Source organism: Canis lupus, chromosome 10 (assembly GCF_011100685.1).
Source record: "Canis lupus familiaris isolate Mischka breed German Shepherd chromosome 10, alternate assembly UU_Cfam_GSD_1.0, whole genome shotgun sequence".
NCBI lineage: Eukaryota > Metazoa > Chordata > Mammalia > Carnivora > Canidae > Canis > Canis lupus.
The window spans coordinates 26,577,455-26,604,132 of record NC_049231.1 but is presented as its reverse complement, the minus strand read 5'-3'; the positions used below and the strand labels follow the sequence as shown (position 1 = coordinate 26,604,132).

The 26,678-nt window shown below is 55.9% G+C and overlaps 1 protein-coding gene across 3 annotated transcripts in view; it reads left to right on the top strand.

Moving 5' to 3' along the window:
- The window catches only part of TAB1 (TGF-beta activated kinase 1 (MAP3K7) binding protein 1), a 33,980-nt gene extending 14,598 nt beyond the window's left edge, over positions 1–19,382 (top strand). For all 3 annotated transcript variants that reach the window (XM_038550518.1, XM_038550520.1, XM_038550519.1), the window contains 10 exons: positions 1,039–1,175; positions 1,496–1,649; positions 7,837–7,923; positions 8,310–8,448; positions 9,367–9,480; positions 10,052–10,163; positions 12,338–12,482; positions 14,249–14,471; positions 15,662–15,818; positions 17,616–19,382. In XM_038550518.1, the coding sequence (XP_038406446.1) occupies positions 1,039–1,175; positions 1,496–1,649; positions 7,837–7,923; positions 8,310–8,448; positions 9,367–9,480; positions 10,052–10,163; positions 12,338–12,482; positions 14,249–14,471; positions 15,662–15,818; positions 17,616–17,823 (1,476 nt within the window). In that variant the 3' untranslated portion in view covers positions 17,824–19,382. The remainder of the gene's footprint in view (positions 1–1,038; positions 1,176–1,495; positions 1,650–7,836; positions 7,924–8,309; positions 8,449–9,366; positions 9,481–10,051; positions 10,164–12,337; positions 12,483–14,248; positions 14,472–15,661; positions 15,819–17,615) is intronic.
- Positions 19,383–26,678: the final 7,296 nt, after the last annotated feature.

Below are 26,678 nucleotides of genomic sequence, written 5' to 3'. Positions count from 1 at the left end.
GCTGGGTGTGGGGAGGCTTTCAGTGAGAAGCTATAGATTGTACCTGGGCCTTGTGTCTGGGCCTCAAAAAATGCACATGCTCAGAGTGTACTCCAAGGAGATATAGGCAGTTCTGAATCTGTGTTTGGGCTGGGCCTGGACAGCCATGTGTGCGCATGTGTAAGGTTCTAAGCTCCATGGTGATGATACTGAACAGTCTGGTTTGAGATCCATGAGGTAGAATGGCAGTCAGAATCAGGCAGGCAGGAATGAGGGAGCCAGCTATAGTGGGAGTGCATGAGAAGGCTGTCAGCCAAGCCCCGGTTGGGGTGGCATGGTCTTCCTAAAGAAAGACTTCCTGGAGGTGGTGACTGTGAGCCAGAGTCCCAAAGGGCATGGAGAATTGCCAGACAGGATAAGGAGTTTTTTTTTATGCGGAGGGAGAGAGTGGGGTGCTGTGGTCTTGGTGGAGAAGCAGGTAGGAGAGGACACCAGAGCAGAGCAGAGGCCCCAGAGGCATGGAGCATGAATGAGGCTAGCTTGCAAAGGCAGTTTCTCCAGGTGCCATTGGGCCATTGGATCAGTCACCTGGGAGGAGCTGCCTGCATTGCTGCTAACCTGGGCCCCACCAGGATCAGTGGTTCTGGGGCCTGGGCCTGGAGATCGCCAGTTATAACTAGTACCTGAGGGATTGGAGTCAGAGCCACAGCAGGAAGAGGTGGGGAGCCCCCAAAGAGCTTTCTACCAAGAGTTTGCCTCATCTGTGTGTCTCACTCCTGTTTTGTAACATAGCTCACGCTTGGAAACCACTGCTGAGCCTTGAATTTGGGAGCTCTGCGCTTCTCTAGATTTCCTGGAGGAAAACATTGTGAACTACCCATAAAAAATACGCAGACCCTTCTGTAGGTGCTCATTCATACAAGCATAGTTTTCCAGAAGGAGGTGGAACCCGCTGCACGGGCTCTGGGGCTGCTACATTTTGTTGGGGAAGGAGGAGTTGAGGTGGGGTCTGTCCTGGGGAAGATGGTGAACTTCTTGGTTTCCTGGTGTCCTCCTCAGGAGCAGCAGCCGAGCTGGACAGATGACCTCCCTCTCTGCCACCTCTCTGGGGTTGGGTCAGCTTCCAACCGCTGCTACTCTGCTGACGGCAAGGGCACTGAGAGCCACCCCCCAGAGGACAGCTGGCTCAAGTTCAGGTGAGCATGCTGGCGCAGTTTGTGGGCAAGACCAAGTAATGGTTTTGCACTTGTCTCTAATGGGGCTCGTCCGAGGGAGGTGGCATCCCCTGCTGTCCTTTGCATACCTGGACCTCAGTCTAACTGAGGGCCTGCTACAGTGGGGGCGGGGAATGTCCCAGAAGGCCACATCCAAGTGGAATGATGGTCAAAGTGGGAGGATCCAGGTGGACACCTGAAGCCACCGCTGCTGTATCTGGTCTCCCCCAATTGGTGTCACTCTTCTGTGAGCCCCTGGTCTCAAGCCACCCTCCTTCTCCCCCTCCGTCTCTCTCTGTCAGGAGTGAGAACAACTGCTTCCTGTATGGAGTCTTTAATGGCTATGATGGCAACCGAGTGACCAGCTTCGTGGCCCAGCGGCTGTCTGCGGAGCTCCTGCTGGGCCAGCTCAGTGCCGAGCATGCTGAGGCAGATGTGCGGCGTGTGCTGCTGCAGGTAGCAGGGCTCGGGCTGGTTGACCGGGACCCCCGTGAGTCGGGTGCCCCAGGAGCTCAGCCCTATGACTGTAAAGTGCACGGTTAGCCAGGGTTGGTTTGAAAATGCTGCGGGCTCCTTCTTCTGCAGAGGAACCCGCCCTGGGAGCCTCTCCCAGTGGCAGGGTGTAAAGACAGTCTTGGCCATGGGGCCTGGAGTTTAAAGGGGCAAGTGCCCCTGCCTGTGAGGCAGGTTAGGAGCCATTTGCTGCCCTGTAACTTAAGGAGCAAGGATTTTTATTTTATTTTATTTTATTTTATTTTATTTATTTTTTTAATTTATTTTTTTAATTTATTATTTTATTTTATTTTATTTTATTTTATTTTATTTTATTTTATTTTATTTTATTTTATTTTAATGTAAAGATTTTATTTTATTTTCTTAAAGTAATCTCCAAATCCAGTATGGGGCATGGGGCTCAAACTTAGAACCCCTAGATCAGGAGCCACATGCCCTTCTGACTGAACCAGTCAGCCGCTCCAAGGCACAAGGGTTGTTTTTTTTTTTAAGATTTTATTTATTTATTCATGGGAGTCACAGAGAGAGAGGCAGAGACACAGGCAGCGGGAGAAGCAGGCTCCCTGTGGGGAGCCCAATGGGGGACTCAATCCCAGGACCCCAGGATCACAACCTGAGCCAAAGGCAGGCACTCAACCACTGAGCCAGCCAAGTGCCCTTGGAGCAAGGATTTTAAAAGTCCGTTGTGGCATTCGACAGTGCTAGAGGCTTATGGTCAAAGTGAAAGTTCTGTTGATGCTGTGTTGGAGAGCCCAGTGCTGTGTGATATGGGCAGTGAAATGAGATTGTGGATCTGAGGATCTGAGTCATTGGTGTCAGGAGGCATTGTTGGGGGTGGATTGTACTTAGAAAGACTGCCACCCCCACAGAGGTGTTCTAGGCGGGTGTAGCAGACAGTAAGCCAGTAAAAGTACCACACTTGTAATAGTGAAGTGGGTGGTGCCCATTGATGGAGGAAGCAGCCCTATGAGTTCAGCCTGCCAGCAGCTAAGAGGTTTGTCCCCTCACAGAACCAAAGAATGGCCCTTGGTTTGGGAGCATAATTTGCAATTCAAAACAATGCCTTTTGTAAGGGCTGCTGGAGCTGAATGCCCCCGCAGGATGCCCAGGCCCTTGTGGCCCTAACTTCCCCAAGACCTCCCCCAAGACTGGAAGGGATAGGGGACTCTAGGGAACCATTAGGCCAGGGAGTAAGGAGTATGGAAGTGGTGACCAAGAAAGGCTGGAACTGTGGAGCTGAGGATTGATTGCCAGCGCTGGTTGGAGCTGGTGGAATAGAGGGCTGTGGTTGAGAGCCCCAAGTGGGTGGTGACTGGGATTCAGGCCAGGAAATCCACCCTGAGGTTAAAGCCGCCTCTGGTGCGGTACTGCTGCTCCTGTGTGCTCAAATGCGGGTAACCCTCATCTCCTTGGTGCCCATCAAATTGGAACACCCCAGATGGATCAGCCTTGAATGTGAAAATCCTCCCACTGCCATTGGCCTGACCTCACCGCTAGCCTGTGAGCAACTGCCCATGAGTCAGTAAAAATATGGACAAGAGCCTTGTCTTGGGCAGCAGTGCACTGCCCAGCCGTTGGTATTGCTGCAAGCTCACAAGCTGAGCTGACCCCACCTTGCCACGTTTGGTGGGGGCACTGCCATCCATGAAGGGTACAGACTCCCTTTTCCTTGTCAGCTCCTATCAGCGGCTGTCCCAGCTTGCTGGAGGCTCGGGCAGTGGGGCTTTGTCACCAGATCTCTGGGGCTCGTGCGCAGGGGGCTGAGGAGCTTGGAAAGCTATATCCTGCTGCAGTTTAGAAAGACCTGCTCTGGTGGACTTGGCTGTTCTTGAAGGTACCCTGTCCACTAGAGCAAATTGGGCTTCGTGGCTGTGTTGAGCCACCATTGGGAGCCATCCCTTATCTATGATATGATTAGGAATGTGAGTATGGCAGCTCCACTATGTGAGGGCCTTTGTTTCTCACAGAGCCCATTAAGGAGCCAGAATATGATGTTCTAAGGGGCTTTGAAGTGGGTGGCTGGGGAGTGCAGCCCTCTGGCCTGAAAGCCCTCAGGCAGCCAGGAGGATCTCCAGGACCCTCAGTGGCTGGTGCCTCTACCTGGGAGAAGGAGCCAAGGGGAACAAAGGAGAGGGCTTGATGAGTTGACTTTTGTGCCAGCTAGCTGTAAAGCTCACTGTTGAGCTTCTCCCCAACAAAATGTGGAGGCGTTGCGTGTGACTGCAGAGAATGGTAGATAAGTGTGGTACGTGTTACCTCAAAAGTGTGAAGGGACCTAAGGAGTGGCAGGATTGCTGTAGCATGGTGGGAGGCCCAGTAGTTCACAGTTGGTGTTTAACCTCAACCGGAATTTCCCGGCCTTTAGAGGATCAATTAAGGCTCAGAAATTAAACACTTGTGGCAGGCCCTAGAATTTTATGTAGGGCAATAGCCCAACCTCTGTGTTGCAGGTGGATCACATCCAATGGAAGTTGAGCGCCTTCTATATCCTGCCTGTTACACCCTGTAATTTAAAGGTGCCGCTTGCTGATGTTTGGAGGGGTTCCCAGGAGGCGTTAACAAGAGCCATAAAATGTCTCTTTTATGCGTCCCAATGGGTAATTAGAGGAGTATTTGGGTGATTGTCCCTTGGAGGAGGAACAGGCTCCAGGGGACTGCCGGGGCAGGGGCCTGGGCAGCTGCTCCTCTCAGAGGTCAGAGTACAGGAACCAGATTCTGCTGCCAGGGCTGGGGCATGCCAGGAGGTGATGACATCCACAGCACCTGAGCAGAGGCCTCTAACTTGTGTCCTGGCTGTCATTAGGGGTCCCTGATCTCTGGAGCTGCCCATACAGAAGGCCTGTGGGTTACCTCGAGAGAGAGAGAGAGAGAGAGAGGGAGGGAGGTTGCAGGCCACCCCTCAGTTGGGTTCCTGGCTGTTGGGGGTGGTGAGGCCCCCTTTAGTGGCAAGCGAGATTTGGACTTTAGGAAAAAAAAGAATTCTCTTTTTCATGTCTAGCTGCAGCATTGATACCATCTAATGCCCGTTTTACTGTATCCGACTTACCTGTAAATTGTAATGACATGGCATTATATTGTGGCGGGGCACAGCCTCTAAGGACTCCTAAGATTCTGGCCCCAAGGGAGCTTCCTCTGGTTTGGACGTGGTCAGGGAGTGCAGAAGTGTAATAACACTGAGCAAAATGACCTACCCACTGAACCATCTCAGTTTCTACCTAAGACAAGATGTGCTTCATCTAGGGTCATCCACCTATTCAGTGGGCCTGCACTGTAATTTTGATGAAGCGATGGGCCTAGCGCCTAGCCGTAAAAATCTGAGTCAGGCGAGGCAGAGCATCTTCCTCCTTAGCTCCGGCTCTGGAGGCTTTTGGGGAGCTCTTCTTCAGAACCCACCGCCTTTTTTATTTTGTCTGACTCCTGCCTTTATGGCTTGACACATTTGGGAGCCCCCTTGCTGTGGTGACAAGTCCGGGGATCCGCTAGGGTGTCTCTAATAAAATGGGTCCTCAGCACCTTGGATGTTTCATTTTGTTTTTTAACAAATTAATTAACTTTAGAGTCTTTGGCCAGGCCAGCCAACTAACACATCTCAGCCGCTGCGAACAACAGTTCAGAACCAGTTCAAAGTCCCGTAAGAGTCAGCACCCTTCTCCCCACTTTGGACAAATTTTTCTAGAAAACCTTGCATTGCCAGCATGGTATAGTCACTTGTTTCCATTTCTGGTTCACGCTGGTCATCGTCGGGCATTTTGGTACGATGGATAGTAGGGAGTGGAGGTTTTCTCTTTCCTGACTCATGCCGCTGCCTCCTGCCCTAGGATGTCCGAGGAATCGGATCCACCTCCACCAGCGCAGCGTTGACCAGTGTATTTGGGAAAGCTCCCCAGTCCTGACAAGGTGGCAGCAGCAGGTTGGCATGTTACACCACTGCACTCCTAAGGCCTGAGCCATTTCAGTAGGGCTCTTACAAGAGTCCCCTCCTCTGGGCACCCAGGAGGAGCTGGTATCATGTGCTCAAGGACTCTGCTTTTAGTGAGGATTCATAGTGCTGTACCACACCAGGGCTGGGACTCCCAGGATCCCATGGGGTTGGAGACAATTTGCAAGAGTAGGGAGCGCAGCAGCAAAGGAGGTGCCGGCCCAGGCTGCGTTGACACCTCTGGTGGCATTGCCTCTGTCCGAGCTCAGCACCCACCCCGACCACCAGCACAGTAGCCCCAGCAGCCAGCTTCCCTTCCCGGCACCAAACTAGGGGAGCTCTCCTTGGCTCCCAGGGCCTTACAGCCTGTGCCCCTGGTGGGAAAGAGGTAGAGCCCTATGTTCTTGTTAGCGCCCTGTGGTTCAACCTTCACGTACGATGATAACCAGTCACTTCTAGACAGGACACCCAGTGGGGTCTCATTTGGAGACTGATGGGAAACACATCCACCTCAGAATGGGGCCTGCTGGTTGGTCTCTGCTGGGGAGTGTGACCTTTTACAGCACTAACAATTTAGGGTGGGCACTTGTGGCAACACCCAGCAGCAGTGCCAGGCAACACCACAGACTGGCAGCAAGCAGCCGTTCCTTCCCGGAGAACCTGATCAGTCTGGGAGAGGAAGGTAGCAAGCTCTTCACAGCAACAAGGCACCATATAGGAGGACAAACTGCTCCCACAATCCCATCCTTGTCACCAGTTATGCTGATATAGGTATATTGAATTAGGAGTACATATATGCCGACCTGATATTATGGGGTTGGCAGGAAGCTCCCTCAGCATCCAGCCTCCACCCACCCCTCACCCCCCGCCCCCCGCCCCGGGGATGTGAGACCCACAGGACTGTTCTGATTGAAGGTACAGTCTCAGGACACCCCCACAGGAAGCAGTGTCACGGATTTTTTATTCCCAGATCCCAGAAGCAAGAGGACGCCATGGAGCTGGGGGGTGGGGAAGGACACATCTCCACCCCAAGTCAAGAGCCAATCGGAGGAGATAAAGAGCAGGGTAGCAAGCACCTATTACTTACAAGGTGGTTGGGGTGGAGGTCGCTACTTTTCATAGCCTTAACTCCAAGTGGTTATCTTAAAAGGTGCCCCACAAACTGCGAAGCCAGAATTTGCAGTGGGTCTGCTGAGCTCAGGCCCTTAACTGTGTCCAGACTCTGGTTATGAGCAGGGTAGTCCCACTGTCGGTCATCTTGGCAGCAGCTCAAAGACAAAGTTGTTTTTCTCATCACACAGGGACTCCCCACGTCCCCAGACTCCAGGCCCAGGCATCCGGCTTGCAGTCCTTCCCCACAACTGGCATGGTGGGCTCTGGAGGAGATCCTTCTGGGGAGAGGGCAACAGGGGTGTGGTGGGAGGGGGCCAACCTCTGGTAGAAGCAGGGTAATTTCGGATGATCCCTTGTCTCCTCACTTAGGGTTTGCTGGTACTCGCTGGCCAGTTCTGCTTTCTGCTTGCTGTTGTCCTGGAGGTTTTCCTGGCATCTCTTTTTGGAAGCACGTCCAGAGGCACTTAGTTTTAGATGAGAAGGATGGAGTCCTAATCCTCAAAAACAGTGTTCCTGGCTGTTTTCCAGCCTCAGCACCTGGGCCAGAAGGCCTCCGTGGCCTCAGAGCCCTGCGCCATTGATGCTCGGCTGGTCCCCCTCCCTCCCACAGCCCCTAAAAGGCAGCAGGGTGACTGGCATCAGGGGACTGGCAGGATGTAGTGACAATACAAGGTGTCACTGCCCTAGGCTCATGCTGAGCTGGGTGCTGGGTACGCAGGGTAGATTATCTCAGTGCCCTCCGCCCAGAGCATTGCTTATCTCCTTCATGGATAAGTTGGAGACTGCCGGGCAGGCAAGTGGCGGAGCTGGGATTCACCGCAGGCAGCCTGATTCCAAGCCTTGCTCGGAACCTCTCTGTGGGCTCCTGCCCCACTGGTGTCTGCAGTGTTTCCTGGAAGGCTCCAGCCCCATGGGGCAGATGTCTCAGTCCAGCATTGCTCTATAGGAGCCACAGTCCTTGCAGTGCCTGTCATGTGATGACCTGCAATTCCTACAGAATTTGTCACTATTAATAGACATTTCAGTATCCGGTGACAGTGGTATTTTGAACCAGCCTTTCCCCTGACACACACCCTTCCCTGTCCTGTATGCCTCCAGGCCTTCGATGTGGTGGAGAGGAGCTTCCTGGAGTCCATTGATGACGCATTGGCCGAGAAGGCAAGCCTCCAGTCTCAGCTGCCAGAGGTAATCTCCCTAGCCATTGACATGACTGGGCCAGAGCAGCAGGAGTTAGGGGGACAGTGTGTTTGCAGGGGCCTCTCCTGGGGACCTTCCCTGCCCACTGTGGGCAGCTCCACTCAGGCTCAGTGTTGGGTGGGCAGATCAGTCCTCCACCTGGACCTGTCCATAGCCTCATCACCCACCCGCCCACATCAGCCACCAACAATTCCAGAACCGACAGGACAAGTAAGGTCATGTCTGTCTCTCCTGCAAGAGGCCTGCCCTGGAGCTGCAGTGCGGCTCCATCCTGGCCAGGCCCTCGGATCCTTGCCCTTTAAGGGAGGGGACAGCTAGCGGGAGATGGTCTCCGAGGACTCAGCCCACTCTGACCCCCTGATGATGGCCTGTAGGGTGTCCCTCAGCACCAGCTGCCTCCTCAGTATCAGAAGATCCTCGAAAGACTCAAGGCTCTGGAGAGGGAGATTTCGGGAGGAGCCATGGCTGTCGTGGCGGTCCTTCTCAGCAACAAGCTCTACGTCGCCAATGTCGGTGAGCCAGCTACCTGTCCCCGTGCGGGGAGTGCTGGGCGAGAGAAGGTCTGTGCGTTCTTTGGGCATTCTGCTTCTCAAATGCGTTAGCCCTCTAGCCCCTGTCTTCTGAGGCCATAGGGTACGTTTCCCTGTTTCTGCACAGGAATGCTCTGCTCCTGGCATGGGGAATTGGGAGGTACCAGCTAGGAGGCAGGCTTTACTTCCCACTCTCTGCCCCATCTGGCTATGAGCAACTTGCATCCCCTCTCTAGGTCACCTCCATGGCTTCCTCTTCTGGAAGTAGTTTCTGAACTGTGGAAGACCCACTCAGCATCCCACGAAGGGCGGCAAGATGGGCTGGCTGAGGGACCATAGGGATCTTTGGATTTGTGGGCAGAGAAGAGGCCGTCTGGGAACCCAAGAAGGCTGTACCCACTGGGTACAGATTACTGCAGGAGTGGTGTAGAGACCCCACTGATAATGTCCTCCTTAAGATTTCATTATGGACAGAATTCAGAAATGTAAAAAGATAAGGGGAACAGCAGGGAGTGACTGCCTGTGTGCCCAGCCCCCAGCCCCAACAATCACCTCCTTGAGACCAGTCTCATTTCCTCTGTGGCCCTCTGTCCCCACAAACCCCAGACATCATGTCCTTTTATCATTTTGTAAATATTTCAGTATGTCTCCCTGGAGAAGAGGTCTCTTGCTAAAATCATAATTATCCTAGGATGACACTGGAAAAGTTTAACCTAATTCCTTAGTATCATTAGCACGCCCTGACTGGTGACTCACCCCAGTGGTCTAAGCCTATTATCTTTGCTCGTTTTCAAGGATTTCCACGCGTGAGATGCCTGCCTCTTCTCTCTCTCTCTCTGCTCAACATGCCCTGTTCCTCCTTGTACCCAGAGCTTGCTCAGCTGCTCAAATTCTCCTGCAGGTACAAATCGTGCCCTGTTATGCAAATCCACGGTGGACGGCCTGCAGGTGACACAGCTGAACGTGGACCACACCACGGAGAATGAGGACGAGCTCTTCCGCCTCTCTCAGCTGGGTACGTCTGAGTGGGGCCGACCCCCACAGCTCACTCTGTTCTCTTCTGGTAGCCGTGAAGGGAGAGGCATGAAGTGCTCGGGCTGTGACCTTGGGCTTGGGACCAGCCTTCCTGGGGTTGGATCCCAGCTCTGCCCCTTACTAGCAGGTGATGTTCAGAATTTCAGAAGGTTTTTGTGCCTCAGTTTCCCCATCTGTGTAACAAGGATTGTAGCAGCGCTTACCTTGTGAGGATTAAGAGTCCATGTGTCTAAAGTGTTTCCAAGAGTACCGAGTATGCACTAGGTCCCGTGATTGGTGGAGACTAGGAGGCCAGCAAGATCCCGGTTGCAGCCACCACGGCCTAGCCTCCCTGCCCAGGGCCTCTGGGTGTGGTGGGCGTTCTGATGGGCCTGGCCACAGGGCACCGGGGAGCTTTGGGTGAGCCACTCCAGAGGGCACCCTGCTGTGACTTCATCCTCTGTTCCCTGGGTCCTCATTGCCTTACTTTGGGGACTGTGTCTGTATGCCCTTCCTTTTGTTCTTCATGATGAAAAGGACCTGGGATTGTCCTGTTGTTCTCCCTCTGGCAGGTTTGGATGCAGGAAAGATCAAGCAGGTGGGAATCATCTGTGGGCAGGAGAGCACCAGGCGCATAGGGGATTACAAGGTCAAGTATGGCTACACAGACATCGACCTACTGAGGTAGGTGGCCAGCCCAGCTGCCGCGTGCGTAAGGCCAGAGGGCCTGGACAGAAGCAGATTTGGGGCTCTCGGGACAAAAGGTGCAATTGAGGTAGTTGAGAGCCCAAGAAGACTTTTCTTCCTCCTAGAGAGGTTGGTGTGTGGTCCTAGATCCAACAGGCCAGGAAGTGGGGTTCCATAGAGCTGGGCTGGCAAGGGGTCAGGTTGGGGATCTGAGTCAGAGCCAGGGACAGCAACCAGTGCCTGGGGCCCAATGGGAGTGTCCAGGGTTGGCATGAGCCACCTGGTATGAATGGGGACGGACGACAGGCCTCCTGGTCAGTGCTGTGCATGCCCGGCTCAGGGCAGAGGTCCAAGATGAAGTAGATGCCGCCCTCCGTGGACCCTTCCCTTTTGGCTGCCACCCAGCGCTGGCAGCAGCAGATGGGCAGTGGTGGTGATCGTGGGCCGTCATTGTAACGAGCCAGTGCCCAGCTCTTTACACACCATCTTACTCAACCCTCACTCAGACCCCGTGAGGGAGGTCCTGTTGTTGCCCGGAAGGTATGTTCACATGAAGAAACAGATGTGGCGACATCAGGGAGCCTGCCTGGTCACAGGGCTAGCGGGGGCTGAGGCAGGACTTGAACCTGGATGCAGGTTCATCCTGAATCCAGAGCAACATCCCAACATTGACTGGGAAGATAGACATGTGTCTGTGGTGTGTGTATGTATGTGTGTGGGTTGGTGTGTGTTTGTGTGTGGTATGCAGGGGTGTGGTTTGGGGGTGTATGCAGTATGTAGATGTGTGTCGGGGGGTATGTGTGTAGGAGTGTGGTATGTGTGGGAGTGTGGTGTGTTTGTGTGTGGTATGTGTGTGGTATGCAGGGGTGTGGTTTGGGGGTATAGGTGGTGTGTATATGTGTGTGTGTGGTATGTGTGTGGGAGTATGGTATGTGTGGGGTTGTGTGTGGGGGGTGTAGTTGGGGGTTGTGGTTTGGTTTCTGGGGTGTGGGGGGGGAGGGTATGGTGTCAGGGTGTGTGGTTGAGGGGCTGTGGCGTGGGAAGGAAGGGAGGGTGTGTGGGGTTGTGGTTTGGGTCTCTGGGGTGTGTGTGTGTTGGGGGAGGTGTGTGTGGCCTGTCACAGCATTTAATGTCACAACCAGAGCCGTGAGGGACTCATACCAAAGACGCCAGCGTCAGAGCCAGACTCGTCATAGCCTAGAAAGCATGAGTTACAACTTGTTCTCCCGAGATTTAAACAATTGAGTTTGGAAATTTTCGTCTCTAATTTGTGAGGTTCTGTTTGCTTAATTGGAAAGTACGTTTGTGGCTTAAAACAATTCAAGTAGCACCAAGGATGTACGGTGAAAAGTAAGTTTCCCTCCCACCTGAGCCCGGACTCCCTCCCAGACGCTGCTGGTCCTGCTCGCTTGTGTCCTGCCCCAGAGCCCCTGTGCACGTGGATGTGGGGGTGTGTTTCTAAGACACCCGCAGGCGCTGGCGTACTGTCTCCCAGCACCTCCCTTGTTTCCTGATGGGTGCTGCCCTCCCCTGCTGTGCAACACTGGGTGGGTTGGCAGCGGCACTCTCCATAACAGCTGCCCAGGTCCCAGAGCTGGGCTGTGGCCACGCTCCCCAGCCCCCTACTCATGGGCTGCCCGGATGTTCCAAGCTTTGCTCTGCCATGTGCCATTGCCAGGAACATCTTAGACTCGCCTCCGTGTGTGTGCACACGTACTGGAGCTCTGTGACATCTTCTCGCTCTGCTGGCGCCTCAGTAAAGGGTCCCTGTGCACCCGGGGTGCGCGTGGAGTCTGAGTTGGCGTGGATACTTGTTTTGGAGGAGCGCGGGAGAAGTGGGCTTTTAAAAGTGATCCCTACTCACCCTCTTGCTGTCCCGACTGTCACCGCATAGGCTCTGTGGACAGGAGCTGAGGACTGGGGCCAGGATGGGGCACCCGATGTCCACTGCCCTGACCCCAGCTGCCCCCTGGCTCTCCTGGGCCTCAGCTTTACGTTAGGCCCACCCTCAGAAGACAGTTCTGTTTTTCTTGTTTTCTCTTTCCTCTATTTCTTTTCCTCTTATTAGATGTGCATTTAACTTTACATCCTGGGCAGATTCTTGCCCTTAGCAGAAGAAATGTCCCCTGGCGCCCTCCCAACCATGGCTCTCCCTCACTTTCTGCCTATAGCGCCGCCAAGTCGAAGCCGATTATCGCAGAGCCCGAAATCCATGGTGCACAGCCCCTGGACGGGGTGACTGGCTTCCTGGTGCTGATGTCGGAGGGGCTCTACAAGGCTCTGGAGGCAGCCCACGGGCCTGGCCAGGCCAACCAGGTGAGCTGGGCCCTGGCACAGCACAGCCAGCCAGCCCTCCTCGGCTCCACGGTCCTCAGGGACCCAGAGCCCTGGTTCTCAAAGGCCATCTCCAGACAACTTCTCAGTCTTCAAAGCTGGGAGAAGAAAAAACCCAGTGCTCTAAGAACACCCATCCCCCCCCAAAGCTGTGCTTGTTCGGGGCTTGAAGCAGGGTCAGTCTTGGGGGCCTGAGCAAAGCCTGAGGGGAAGAGGGGGAGAAGGAAGTGAATTTGCATGGGCACATGGTTCTGGAATATCCGAGAAGGGCCCTGGGCTGAGAAAGAACACCCAGAGCCTATAGCCTGAGCCTCAGGCTCCCTCCGCCACCTTCCCCTCCCTCCCCTTCCCTCCTAGCTGCCCTCACTTAAACAGCTTGCTCCTTGTCTCTGATGCCAGGTGATAACGTCTACCTTTTTGGGATTGTGGTGAGGGCTAGGTGTGATAAGCTTAGGTCCCCAGCCAGTGGGAGCCGCTTATTTTTCCTATTCTTGGAGCACACATGTCAGACTAATTGTCACTAACGTGTGGCTTCGAGACAGTCACCTCCAGGATGAATTTTTTTTTTAAGATTTCATTTATTTATTCATGAGAGACACAGAGAGAGAGGCAGAGACACAGGCAGAGGGAGAAGCAGGCTCCATGCAGGGAGCCCGATGTGGGACTTGATTCCGGGACTCCAGGATCACGCCCTGGGCAGAAGGAGGTGCCAAAAATTCACATTGTGTTTCTCCTTCCATTTATGCTTCCTATAGGACAGCAACCTTTTCTGCTTTCTTCTTTTTAATTAAAAATGATGAGGAAAGTGTCTCATGTGCCTGTCTCCTGATAACCCGTGTCTCAGCATTTTTCACATATTTTATCTTATCGTTCCTGTCAGTAGCCTTGTGACACAGGTGGCGGGGGCTCACTGTCACTATGAGTGAGGGAACTTGGCACTCTCAGAGTTGAGAGGTCTCGCCTGAGGTGACATCTGGTCAGTAACAGAGCTGAGCCCACCCCAGGTGGGGCTTGGGTCATTTCCTGTGACCTGCCCCGGCCCTCCTACCTCCAAGAGACTCTGGCCAGCCATCACGTTTGTGTTTGTTTGTGAACTTATTCTTGGTGTGATTTCTTTTCTTTTCTTTTCTTTTTTCTTTTCTTTTCTTTTCTTTTCTTTTCTTTTCTTTTCTTTTCTTTTCTTTCTTTTCTTTTCTTTCTTTTCTTTTCTTTTTTCTTTTTTCTTTTCTTTCTTTTCTTTTCTTTTTTTGTCTTTTCTTTTGTCTTTTCTTTCTTTTCTTTCTCTTTGCCATAGAATTATCCAGTGGCTTTTCCTTGGTCCTAGAATGAACTAGATAGTGGACTTCTCTGAGGGCCTGTCTTCATTCTGTTTTCCCAATTTCTAACAAAAAGTTTGCTCCAGGAAACAATTCATACTGGGTGTTTTTATGGTCTCTAGAGTGCCCTCCCCATCCATTGTGCAATTTAATCCTAATAACCCAGTGAGGTGGGTATTATCCTCCATTTTACTGGTATGCAAGCCAACAATTGGAGAGATCACAAGGTCACACCTTTTCTACTGAGAAAGTTCCAGAAGAATTATCCTGAATACCTTGAAAAGCTCGGATTTCAGGCTTGGCTGATGCAGACTTCCTTCACCTGCTTGGCAGGTGCCCCTTGAACATCCCACTTAGGCTCTGGAGTCATGGGCCGCAGCCCCGGGTGCCTCCTCCCTGGCCTTCATCGGGTTTTGCTCCCCATCCCTGCAGGAGATTGCTGCCATGATCGACACTGAGTTCGCCAAGCAGACTTCCCTGGATGCGGTGGCCCAGGCCGTGGTGGACCGGGTAAAGCGTATCCACAGTGACACCTTTGCCAGTGGCGGCGAACGTGCCAAGTTCTGCCCGAGGCACGAGGACATGACCCTGCTGGTGAGGAACTTTGGCTACCCTCTGGGAGAGATGAGTCAGCCCACACCATCCCCAGCACCAGGTATGTGTGTGATGTGGACGGGAGGCCACCTAAGGCAGCTGGCCAGGGCTGGGCTTGGGGGGCCTGCTGCCTGGAGCAGAGCTGGAGCCAGAGGTCTGGCTTGCAACCGTTCTAATCTGGTCTCTCTGACTTTAAAGTTCTCTGAGCTGAGTTTGTTTTTTCTTTTTGTTTTTTGTTTTTTCCTTTTGCCTGTGGGATGAGGATTATCACACCTTCCCGGCCTACCTCCTAAAGACCTGAGTTACTCCCTCTGCCTGCGTCTTTGCCTCTTTCTCTGTGTCTCTCATGAATAAGTAAAATCTTAAAAAAAAAACAAAAACAAAACCTGAGTGCATGAACAAACGCTTTGCCAAGCCACAAGGCCACATAAGAGGGATGAAGGCGGCCGCTGCCGGGGTGCCTACTGTGCGCCTGGTACTTTACCCAAGAGTTCCTTCAGGCTGCCTTAACACCCTAGAGGCAGGTGGCACCCCCTTTTACTGAGGAACTGACGCTTTAGAAGGAAGAGAGGGAGGCAAGGTTAGGCATGTGGACAGAGGGTCCCCCGAAGCCTGGCTCTGTCCCCGGACTGTGTCGGGGGGAGGCTGAGACGCTATATTTTCTGCTTTTGTAATTCTGTAATCAGGTTGCTTGGGAAGAGAGGTGCTGGTTCTTTTTCTGTTTCTCTCCCTGGGCTGCTCAGTGTCAAGCCCATCAATTCCTAGGGGCTGCGTTTCTTTTTCTTTTCTCAACCAAGCAAGGCTCAGCGCTCAAGCAGCGCAGAAGGATTTGTTCTCCCACAGACACCAGGGTTACTGCAGTTTCTCTAACTTGTTGTTATTGCAACCATATTTTTGTTGGGCCAACCTCAACTTACCCCTGGGCTGAAAGCGCCATGGGAAGCCAGGCAGTAACCCCTTCCTCGAGGCAGCTCAGCGCGTCCTCTCCTGCTTTGAGCACCAGTAGTGCTTTGTTGCCAAGAGGAACCCCCTGCCTGCCTGGAAGAGTTTGCCGTGAGACCGATGCCCCTTCACTGTCCCAAGGGACAGAGGGCCAAGCTGCAGCTCTGGGAGCCAGGCCTGGCCGCTTACCTTCTCGGCCCCTCAGACACTGTCCCCATCGGGCCCTGTGGCAGCCCTGTTCCCAGCACCACAGGGATCCCCCCTCAGCCACTCCCTGCAGCCCATACTCTCTTCCTCCCCACACTGCAGGAGGACGTGTGTACCCCGTATCCGTGCCGTACTCCAGCGCCCAGAGCACCAGCAAGACCAGCGTGACCCTCTCCCTCGTCATGCCCTCCCAGGGCCAGCTGGTCAATGGGGCCCACAGCGCTTCCACCCTGGACGAAGCCACTCCCACCCTCACCAAGTAAGCCCTCATCCCAGCCCCAGCCACCCTCAGGCCTGCCCCCAGGACAGCCCTCGGTACCTGGACAGGACAGGCCATGTCCCGGGGTCGAGTGGCGTTGGGTGAAGTGCCCTGGGGTCTTGGACCTCTCCAGACCCCCACCTCCATCCCCTGGGGGTCCTCCCCAGACACGGAAGCAGGAGGAGGCCGCCCCGCAGTTTCCAGCAGCTCACAGAACCTGGAGCTGGGAGGGATGGAGGTTCAGGGCAGAGTGGGCGAGGCGGCCGTTGCGGACAGCCTGCTGCGGGTATTTTCCTGCGGGTCCCACATACTAGTTTTCATTTCGTGGGAAGGTTCTCCTGTTCTTTTCTCTCTTCCCACCTCCTCCCCATCTCAGAGCGTGTGATGCAGGTTTGCCTCCCCGGTGGCAGCTGTGCTGGGGGGACATTGTTTGGCCTGTGCTGGCTTGTCAGAGCCAGTGCTCTGACTGAAATGTCCCATTTTAGCTTTAAAGTGAGTCGTCCGGTTTAAGGTGGGGGAGGGGTGGAGGCAGCGGGAGGCCTGGAGCCCAGGGGGGCCCCTTCCTCACCACAGACCTGCAGGTCCCGTGTCCCTCCTCCTCTTCCCTTCTGTGGAATGTCCACCCAGTCCCCGCCCTCACCACCCCAGGGGACGGGATCTGGTTTCCACATTCCAGCCCTGCACAGAATAATAGGGATGCCACACCCGGCCCACTCAGAGGATGTAGCCAATCGGAAGGGCCATCCAGGAGGGAGTGGTGCCAGCAGCTTCTGTCTCCCGGGGGCCTTCCCTTCTCCCTGCCCTCATGTCCCATCACAGCCATCATAGCTGTGGCTGCTGCTGCCACCACTGCTATGGGGCAGAAGGGCCTGCCCGGCAGCTGGGGTGCCCCATTTGCACAGGGGTGGCCTCCCTGCAGGGTCGCCCAGAGGAAGCCACCAAGCAGTGTCCACGGAGGCACAGTGTGATAGCTGTGGTCCCAGACCGGGCAGGAGAACCGGCCGTCCTTCCTCACCTCTGCTCCTTGGGCCCCTAAACCGTCCCTTCCCTTCGGCCTGCATCTGAGTGTTAGCTGGGCCCCACGGTGGGCGGGCTGGTGCTGGGTGCCCGGCAGCGCTAGGAGTCTGCTGGTCACACCCAGCTGTTCTGTGCTTGGTGACGGAGCCGGGGCCCAGGGAGCTCTGACAACGGGGCCCGTCCCCACCCAGGCAGTGAGAGGGGAACGAGGAGTGAGGAAGGTTTTTTGGGAGAAGAGCCCTTGCCTACGAGTGATCAGTGGGATTTGGCGAAGCTGGCGTGGACTGCCTCTACCTCAGCACTGCTCTGAGGGAGACGTTCTGTGTCCGATACAGTGGCCACTAGGACGCGTGCTTATCCAGCGCTTGAACCGAGTGATCCATTTCATTAAATTCTAGTTAACTTAAAGAGCCACATACAGCTAGAGTTGGAAAATACATTTGATTTTTCATCTGCCCTTAAGACCATCTGACCCAGGGGCGCCTGGGGGGCTCAGTTGGTTAAGCGTCTGCCTTCAGCTCATGACCCCGGGTCCTGGGTCCTGGGTCCTGGGATTGAGCCGGTCTCCCTGCTCAGAGGGAGTCTGCTTCTCTCCCTGCCCCTCCCCCTGCTTGTGCTTTTTTTCTCTCTCTCAAATATATATATACAAAATCCTAAAATTAAAAAAGAACATCTGACCTGGCTCTCGTGGCCTGAGGGGCCAGCTGAGGCAGGGGGTAAGCTCTCTATCCCAAGGGTAGAAGCCATGGTGCCTGACTGACTCCTCTGTCATCCCCACAGCCAGAGCCCGACCCTGACCCTGCAGTCCACCAACACGCACACCCAGAGCAGCAGCTCCAGCTCGGACGGGGGCCTCTTCCGTTCCCGGCCTGTGCACTCGCTCCCGCCTGGTGAGGATGGCCGTGTCGAGCCTTACGTGGACTTTGCTGAATTTTACCGCCTCTGGAGTGTGGACCATGGCGAGCAGAGTGTGATGACAGCCCCGTAGCCCCGGCTGGGGGATGTGGCCCGAGGACAAGGGGGCCTGGCTCTGGGGCCCGGTGGGCCTTTCCTGCCATTTGCCTGTGCCGCAGGGACCAGGGAGGCCCAGCCCTCAGCCTGCACCACACACTCGCCCCACCAGACTCAGTGCTGCAGAGAACATTCTGTCAGAGAGCACCAGTGCAGACTGGACCTTGTCCCTGCCCAGGAGCTAGAGGCCACTCCCTCAGGCAGACTCCGCCAGGATCGTTGGTGTTTCTCAACAAACAGCATAGGGCAGAAGCTGTGCTGGCCTGCAAGCCTGCCGAGTGGGGCGGAGTGTCAGGAGTTACGTGCTCTGCATGCCAGGGGTCCAGGGGCTGCTGCTTCCTCAAGGCCACCACCTCCCCCGGAACAGTCTGCGGCCACTGCTTATACCCCTGCACCCGTGAGCAGTGGGTCCCCCCTTCTTTTTTTAGCAGCCCCGCTTGGCATTTGCACGTTTGCAGCCTGCATCCCATCCCTGGGCCTGCCCAGCTCATTTCCAGTGTTAAATGCTCAGGAAGACCAAGAGAAGCGTCGGGAGCCTGGGATGGCTACACAGGGACAGGTCAAGTGAAAAGGAACGAAAGGAGATTGGTCCAAGAGGAGCACTGATCTTGGAGTCCACCAGAGTGGCGGTGGGGATAGGCTGGGCGTGGCTGAGCTTCCCCCAGACACGGGGGTGCAGGAGAGGCGAGGATGTGCCCAGACGGAGCAGGGATAGTGGCCGCTGTTGTCAGGCCCCTCCAGGAACAAGGAGGCCCTGAGTCAGGGTGAGCCAGTCCTGCTTTGCTTTTCCCTTAACCGCCACTGAGGAAGGCCACAGGCTGGGGAGCCGCCTTACCCACCGCCAAGGAGTCCACCGGCTTTAAGGAACAAACCGGTCATAGTCGGGCCTGGGGGCTCATTTGAAAGAACGGTGGGAAAGAGGTTCTTGGATACTGGGTGGCGACCGAGGACTTCAGAGACCCACCCCACTTCCACAGACACTTAGGGACGGGATCAGACCAGCCCAGGCTGTGCGACCACTTCACACGTTCTCTGCCTTTGGTGAGCAGAGGCTGTGACCAGGGCTGCTGGCAGGGAGTGCCGGTCCTGCTGGCAGGAGGCAGGCAGGCCCAGGAGACTCCCAGCTCGCGGGGCTCCCAGGGTGTGGGGGAGCAGAAGTCAGGCCTTGCTGTCAGTCTCTGAGGCCGCCCTGGAGCTCCCTGCCCTCCCCAGCTGCAGGCTCCTGCGCGGTGACACCCCAGACACAGCTGCCAAGCAGGAGGCACATGCGGCCCCCAGGGAGCCTGAACTCTGGACGGTGAGAAGCCAGTACCGCGGCCCAGCAGGGCCCCTGTGGTGCATTTGGGGGCGGGAGGCTCTGACTCCCTCCACCTCGAAGCCGTCTCTGTTCCGCAGGTGAGCAGATTTCAAGTCCGTCACAAGGACTTGCGAACAAAGAGAATTCTCTTCCAAGAATGTCTCTGTGATGCTGTTTGGTCTCTAGAAATAGAATCACTTTTCTACCACAATAAAGAAAGCATAATAGGTGGTCTTACACATCGTGTGTTAAGGGTGCTGTTACTCCGGCCTCGTGTCCCTCGCAGCGGCCTGGGCGGCGGCTGCCTCCTCCTGTCCTCCTTCTCAGCAGCGGGCGGCCCCAGCCCCAAGATGCTGGGTTGTCCGGCGTCCCTCCCCGTCCCTGCACGTCTAGAGGGGGTGACCGTCCCCTCCTGCCGCAGGGCGGGCCCTCCAGGCCCTGAGGGCAGTGGCGGGCTGTGTGTAGCACTCCGTTTCCCTGACAGGGAAGGAGCCCGGTTCTTGGTGTGTGAGGAGTGGTGTGGCCGACAGAGCTTCAGGTCCCCAGGACGGCGCCCTCCCCCTGTCACCAGTTAGTGGATGTTCAGGAACTTCCTTTGCTTTATTTTGGTTTTGTTTGGGTGGAGGACTTTCTATAAATACCAGTCCACAAATACTAGCCTCTTCCTGCCTCATAGAACTTAACAACCCCTCTAACAAGGGCATGGGCTTAGGAGCAAAAGCAAAGCTCGATGTTTGGGTGATGGCGTCTGGGGCTCCCAGATACCCCTGCCCCTCTGCTGGGAGGAGGCTCTAGGCCGAGGGCTCTGCCTGCAGAGCGGCCTTTCAGGATCCATCCCCCCTCCTCGACTTCCCCACTGTCCCCCGGGAGCCCTGAGGAGCACTGTTGGCTCTAGAGCTTCTGGAGTCCCAGTGTCAGCCCAGTACACAGAGAGGGAGGTGGTGGGAGCGCCGTTTGTCAGGTGGGTGACAGGCGCAGACAAGTGGGCATGCTCCCCGTCACAGACAGCCCCGGCCAACCCCTAGCTCCTCCAGGCCTCCCCCAGCACCTGCTCTGCCCCAGGTTCGGGGGTGCGCAGGGCCTTGGCCAGCGGGCTGTGTGTTCCCTGCGTTCTGTCCTCAGTGTCTCTCAATCCGCTTGGGGGCCTGCCTCCTGGGGCTGAGAGGGCCACCGGGTTAGCTTCCTGGTTCCCTTTGCTGGATTCAGCTATGAAGCAGGTGGACTAGGTGACAAGTCTGTCTTAGGATCTCAGAAATGGCAAGAGTCAGGACAAGAGGAGAGCGGGTGGCCGGGCAAGACTGCGGAGCCGCAAGCCCGCCCTTCCGCACGGACTGGGCCAGGCCAGCAGGAGCCCCCCTGGCCTTGACCACCTCCCCACCGCCTCACTGGGGAGAGTGCTCAGCTTCCCTGGGGCTGGATTCGGTGGAACCAGAGAAGGTCCCCCCACCCCCCGCCACCTGGGATCTCTTGTCCCTTGAAGATCTCCTGTCCCCTCACAGGATGGGATTCAGTCACATGCGGGATTGAGGACCTGGCCTGGATCAAACCGGATAGGCAGGCCTTCGTGAGCTGCTGGTAGCCCCGGGCCCAAGGCAGCGGGGCGGGCCACGCGGGGAGCTCCAGGGACGCTCTTGGGCCGCCTTCGCGAGGATTTGTTCTCTTGTGTCCCCAGCGCTCGTCGGGTCCTCCAGTTCTCACACACTGGCTCTGCAGCTGAGCTGCATGATGCGCCTGTTGGCGAGGTGTCCCCACTCCCCACCACTGGTGGCATTGACAGTGAGACCTGTCAGGGGCCACTTAGGCCACCAGAACGTCCCAGGGAAAGGCACCTGATTGGGCTCTTTCCACGGCTGGCTCCTGAGCAAGGCCTGCCCTGGTCCGTCCCAGCCACATCCACCGCATCTGCCTGTTGAATCTGCTTCACAAAAACTATCTGTGTTGTCCCTCTCACCTGCTAAGATGTCCCCTCGGTAAGAAGGGGGACTTTGCTTATTCCACTGGGTACTGGCCCCAAGGTCAGTACAGGTAAAATGAATGAGTGATGAGCTGCGTGACCTTGGTCAAGTTACTTGACCACACTGAGCCTTTATTTCTTCATCTATAAAACGAGGAAACAACCAACTTCTCAGTAAGATTGCCCAACAGTCGCCATGGCTATCAGAGTAAGACCCGGCTGCCCTGCAGACGTGGAAAGGAACAAGAGCATGAGCTCAGATTTTCCTCCTCCTTCTGTGGTCCCCACCCCCCACACACTATAAAGTCCTGTATAGTGAAGGCTCCACCCGGGGCCCCCCGTGGAGCAGGTGTACTGGCAGCGTCCCCTAGGAACCCAGGGGAGTGGGTGTGTGCCTCTCGCCTCCTCCCACCCAAAGCCCAGAGGGAGGCTATCTGCTGGGCTCCTAACCATTTCCTCCAACAAGGGCATCTTTCATGATTTTTCCTTCTGGGCCCCCTATTTTGAAACCAAACAAGGACACAGATCGCTGCCAATCCAGACAGGCTCGGCATGAGCACACGCTTTGTTCCCACGCAGAGGTGATGTCAGCCCAGAGCAAAGACGGCCACTTGACATTTCCATGAGCCTGGGCGGCCTCCTCCAGGACAGACGCAGCGTCTGGCAGCCGGTGTTGAGGAATCTGGACACCAGTTCACAGGCTCCGCTCCTGCCTTCGAGACCCCCAGAGAGGTCAGAGGACCCCAGGCTATGTGGGTCATTGTCTAGTCCAGTGACTTCTTGCCTTTGTCCTCTCAGGTCACCCAATGGGCCAGGGCAGAGACAGGGTGGGCCTCAGAGCCCCAGACTGTCTCCACACCTTCCATGATCAAGCTCCTATGGTTGTTACCTCAGCAAAGCCATCCTGTGGTCCAGACGGCTGAGCTCAAGAACCTTCCACAGCTCCAGTCCTGCTTCCCAGCACCTGCTATGTTGGAGTCACTCGTGTGCTTGCTCCTTCCTCTCCCTCAGCCCCGAGATATGCCCCCCAAACTTCCTCCACCTTAGACTGCTCCAGGCATCTCAGTAGCCCCCCGGCTAGCCCCTGGGTTGTGTCTAAGAAGTTTCTGGTGAACAGGATGGATAGATGAAACCGGAAATCTTACCTTCTCGAAAACTACTCCTACCTAGGCACTCCTAGAGTTCTGGGGTTTCTAAGAAATTAGATGTCTCAATGCATTTTGAATATCAAGGCAAATTCTGCAGTCAAGTTCATAATATCAAATAGGTTTTTTTAGTACAAAAGCAACGTTTTTACCCCCAAGAAATAGCACTTAAAGTTACTTATCAAGTCAATTGATGCTTTAGGAAGTGCACCACGTCGTCAGTCGGACGGATTTGTTGAGCTTGGCACACCCCAGGGAACCCATCGGCAGCCCGGCTGAGGGGCTCACGTGGCCCCCCAAGATTCACCGATTGCCAGGTGCCAGGTGGGAACTTGCAAGGCCTTCATTCCCCAGGGGGCCCTCGTGGGCTGTCACCCCCACACCCAGAGCCACCAGGCAGGATTTGTGTCCGAAGGCTTCCTGGGTCCTGTCATTAGCCCCCACTGTACAGATGTGGAGATAAAATGCAGGCAGGTTAGGGGGTTTGGGAAGAATCTTTGATTTTTAATTTTTTTAAAAAGATTTTATTTATTTATTCATGAGAGACATACACACAGAGAGGCAGAGACACAGGCAGGAGAAGCAGGCTCCCTGCGGGGACCCCGATGTGGGACTCGATCTCAGACCCTAGGATCATGGGCTGAGCCAAAGGCAGATGCTCAGCCACTGAGCCACCCGGGCGCCCCAGGGGCATCCCATCTTCGGGAGATGGATGTCTCCTCAGGCTCAGAAAGAACTTTCCGGACGCCTGCGTGGCTCAGTGGGTGAAGCATCTGCCTTCGGCTCAGCTCTTGATCCCTGGGTCCTGGGATCGAGCCCCCATCAGGCTCCCTGCTCTATCAGGAATCTGCTTCTCTTTCTGCCCCTCCTCCTGCTGTTCTCTCTCTCTCTCTCTCTCTCTAATAAATAAATAAAATCTTAAAAAAAAAAAATCCAAAACTTCCCAACAGCGACCGAGTTGGAGGTTGTGTCATTGGCCGCTGTGGGAGGTGAGGCGCCTCCGTCATCACAGGTGTGCGACAGAGGCTGCCCCCAAGGGCGCCCGAGGGGCTGGGAGGATTGAGCCGCAGGCCCCAGCCTGGCTGCAGGTCAGCGCTGCGGGGCAACGAAGTACTTGAGCTAATAACCAGTAGATTCCCTGGCCCCCCTGCCTCCCGAATCAGAGCCTCCGAGGGAGGCCCGAGAGCTGGGGATCTGACAAGACAGGAGGTTCCTGACCGGAGGCCGGGCTGGGCGGCTTCTGCCTTCCTGCCTCCTCCATGTGGCCCTCCATGATTTGGTGCTTCTGTGTGCCCCTGGGTGACCTTGGTTAAGGACCATAAATTCCCTGATCCCCGTCTCTTCTCCAAACGGAGGCTTACAGCTCAGCTTTTTGTAAAAACAAAAACACGACAACTACCATTTAATGAGCTCTCACTACGTGCCAGGCATGCGCCTGACGTGCCGTGTCTCGTGTCACGTTAAGGACTCAGCAAGGATGGGACATCTGGGTGGCTTGGCAGTTAAGCGGCTGCCTTTGGCTCAGGGCGTGATCCCGGGGTCCTGGGATCGAGTCTCACATCAGGGTCCCTGCAGGGAGCCTGCTTCTCCCTCTGCCTGTGTCCCTGCCTCTTTCTCTCTGTGTCTCTCATGGATAAATAAATAAAATCTTAAAAAAAAAAAAAAAAAAAAGGAAGGACTCAGCAAAGAGTAGACCCCAGAGGCCCCATCAGGAAAAGAAGGAAACCCCGTCTTGGGACAAGCAGGCTGCCCGAGATCACACAGGAGCAGGGATTTGAACTCAGGACTCTTCTCTATGCACCACGATGCTTCCTCGTGATTTTCAGAGGCCCTTCCAGGGACTTGACGGGGGTGTCTCCGTGACATTTTAACCTGATGAAACATCCCGATGCTTCCCAGTGTGGGAGGGAAGCTTTCACACCACGGGCCCTCTGAGAGCTGAGATCGTGCTGGAGTGTTCTTGGCCTGGCTCGTCCCTTGGGACTGGGGACGGGGGAGGTACCAAGCCTGTCCCAAGAACTGTAGACCCGAACAGAATCCTCCGCAGGCCGGTCCTGAGGAGCTCGCAGCCTGGGGGTACCCCTGACCACCGGAGCTCCTGCAAGGTTGCCTGGAGGAAGTGGGCTGCACCCTGGGGGAGCAGGCTGGGTGAGGACGGAGGAGAAGCAGCCCGCGACCACCAGAGGCGGAGCGCAGCCTGCTGGTGCGGAGCGCCTGTGGGTGGCCGGCGGGCGTGGGGTTCAGGCGTGCTTTCTGCAGAGGCAGCCAGGGTGGGGGTGGGGGGTGGAGAGGGTGCAGACTTCAGCGGGGAGTGTCGGCCTGGGCTGCAGGGGCAGGTGGGAGGGGCCGGGGAGGGGACTGAGGAGGGGAGATGGTGGAGGCTGGTGGCCTGTCATTCCCAAGAGGACCTACCCTTGGGGCTGAGCCCTAGCAGGACCTGGGAAGTGATGCGCATGCCAGAAGCTTCTATGACTTTGGGGAAGGTGTATGAAGATGACAGGATTTCCAGGGTCAGAAAGAAGCGTTTGCAGACTGTGCGGCGGTCCCCACCAGGTCCCACCACCAGGTCCCTCTGGCCCGTCTGCCCCCGACCTGCCCCCTCCTGGAGCCGGGTCAGGCCTCCGCACCCTCGCGAGCAGGCCAGGCCCCGTCGTGCGTCTCCTTCTCACAGGACCAGGACGGTTCATTCTTCAGGACCTGGCCGGCTCCAGCTCTCTCTCCAGACCCGCCTGTCCTGCCCACCCTCCCCGGGCATCCCTGCCCTGCGGCCACCGTCCCGAGGGACCGCGGGCCCTGGTCTCGGGGCCCCAGTGCCCTGCGCAGGGCTGACGTGGCGCCGAAGGAGCTGGGCCCCCGCTGTCCTGCGGGAGGGAGCAGCACCCCCCTGAGAGGGCCCCGAGCTCAGGCGGCGGGCGACCCCGGGCAGCGGCAGAGACGCGCTGCGACTTGTGGAAGTCTCTTCTCCTACAAAAAAAAGTACTAGAAGTTGCACCTCAACGACTGCATCGGTATACAGACACATGGATTATTATCAAGTAAAACATTTTCTTTGAACCAAAAGTTCATCTTTCTCTGCCGATTGGAAATGACACAAACTATTTCCGCGAACTCCTAAAAGTGTGATAGGCCCGGGGCGCTGTGTGTCGTGAGATGAAATCGGTACAGCCGCGTGGGGCCGGCAGGGCTCAGCCACGTGCCCCCAGTGGCAAGGGTGGCCTGCCACCGAGTCCCAGTTCCTGGCTTGCTGGGCTTTCGAGCACCCCGAGGGCTCAGGCCCGGGAGGAGGTCGGAGAAGGAAGGGCACCGAGGTGTGCTGGGCAGCGGCTGGGTGCGGGGAGGCGGGAGAGAGAGAAGGCCATCAGAGGTGACACAGCGACACTCCTGCCCTGGAGGGGCTCCCAGGCTCCCGGGAAGACCCACCAGGCCTGAGCTTCGGCCAGAGGGAATCCTGTGACCCGGGCTGCAGGGGGCACCCTCCTGGCAGCTGGGTTCCAGGGAATTTCCCCGATGTGGGGTGCTGGCATATTTCTAAAGGACACAGGCTTCAGGGGACGCCAGGCTAGTCTTGTCCTGACAGCTTGGCTCATATGACAAATTACATACATGCACCAAATACTCCCCTTCCTAAAACCCCGGGGAAGACTACAGAGAGGGTATTCTTCTCCTGTTCTAAGGAGTTCTTCTCCTGTTCTAAGCAGGACAGAGATCACATCCATGCAGCGCTAAGGCTGGGAAATCTAGGGAAGAGGTGGCCAAGTTAGGGCCCAGAGGAGTCATGTCCCAAGAGAGCTGGGGCAGGAGCTCTACAGCGCCAGGAACCCCACACAGTCAGTAAGGGCTCAGCCCCAGCTGGCAGCCCCTGGTGGGGATACTGGGTGGGGGCAAAATAAGGAGCAGTTAGACTCCCAGGTCCCCTGCCAGAAGGTGACAGCCAGGTGGTCACCTACCCCCAACCCCAGCAGAAAACTGGACTTATGTCTGGCGATGGGAAACCAGGTGTCCCTGGCCTGGGGATGGGGCATCGTTCTGGAAACAGGGAGCCAAATGCCAGGGACTTCTGGGTGCTGAGGTCCCTGTCCCTCGTCCCCTGCCCTACACCCAGCAGCAGCCAAGCCTTGACCATCCAGGCAGAAACTGAGAATGCTCCCTGGAAAGTTAGATCCTCTTGAGAATGAAATCCTAAGGGGCACCTGGGGGGCTCACTCGGTTAAGAGGCTGCCTTCGGCTCAGGTCCTGATCCCAGGGTCCTGGGATCAAGCCCCGCATCTGGCTTCCTGCCCCTCTCCCTTTGCTCCTCCCCACTGCTTGTGTTCTCTCTCTCTCTCACTCGTTCACCATCTCTCTCTCTCTAATAAATAAAATCTTTTTTAAAAAAGAAAACAGAATCAAGTCCTAAAAATACTCATGCGCTGGGGCACCTAGGTGGCTCAGTGGAT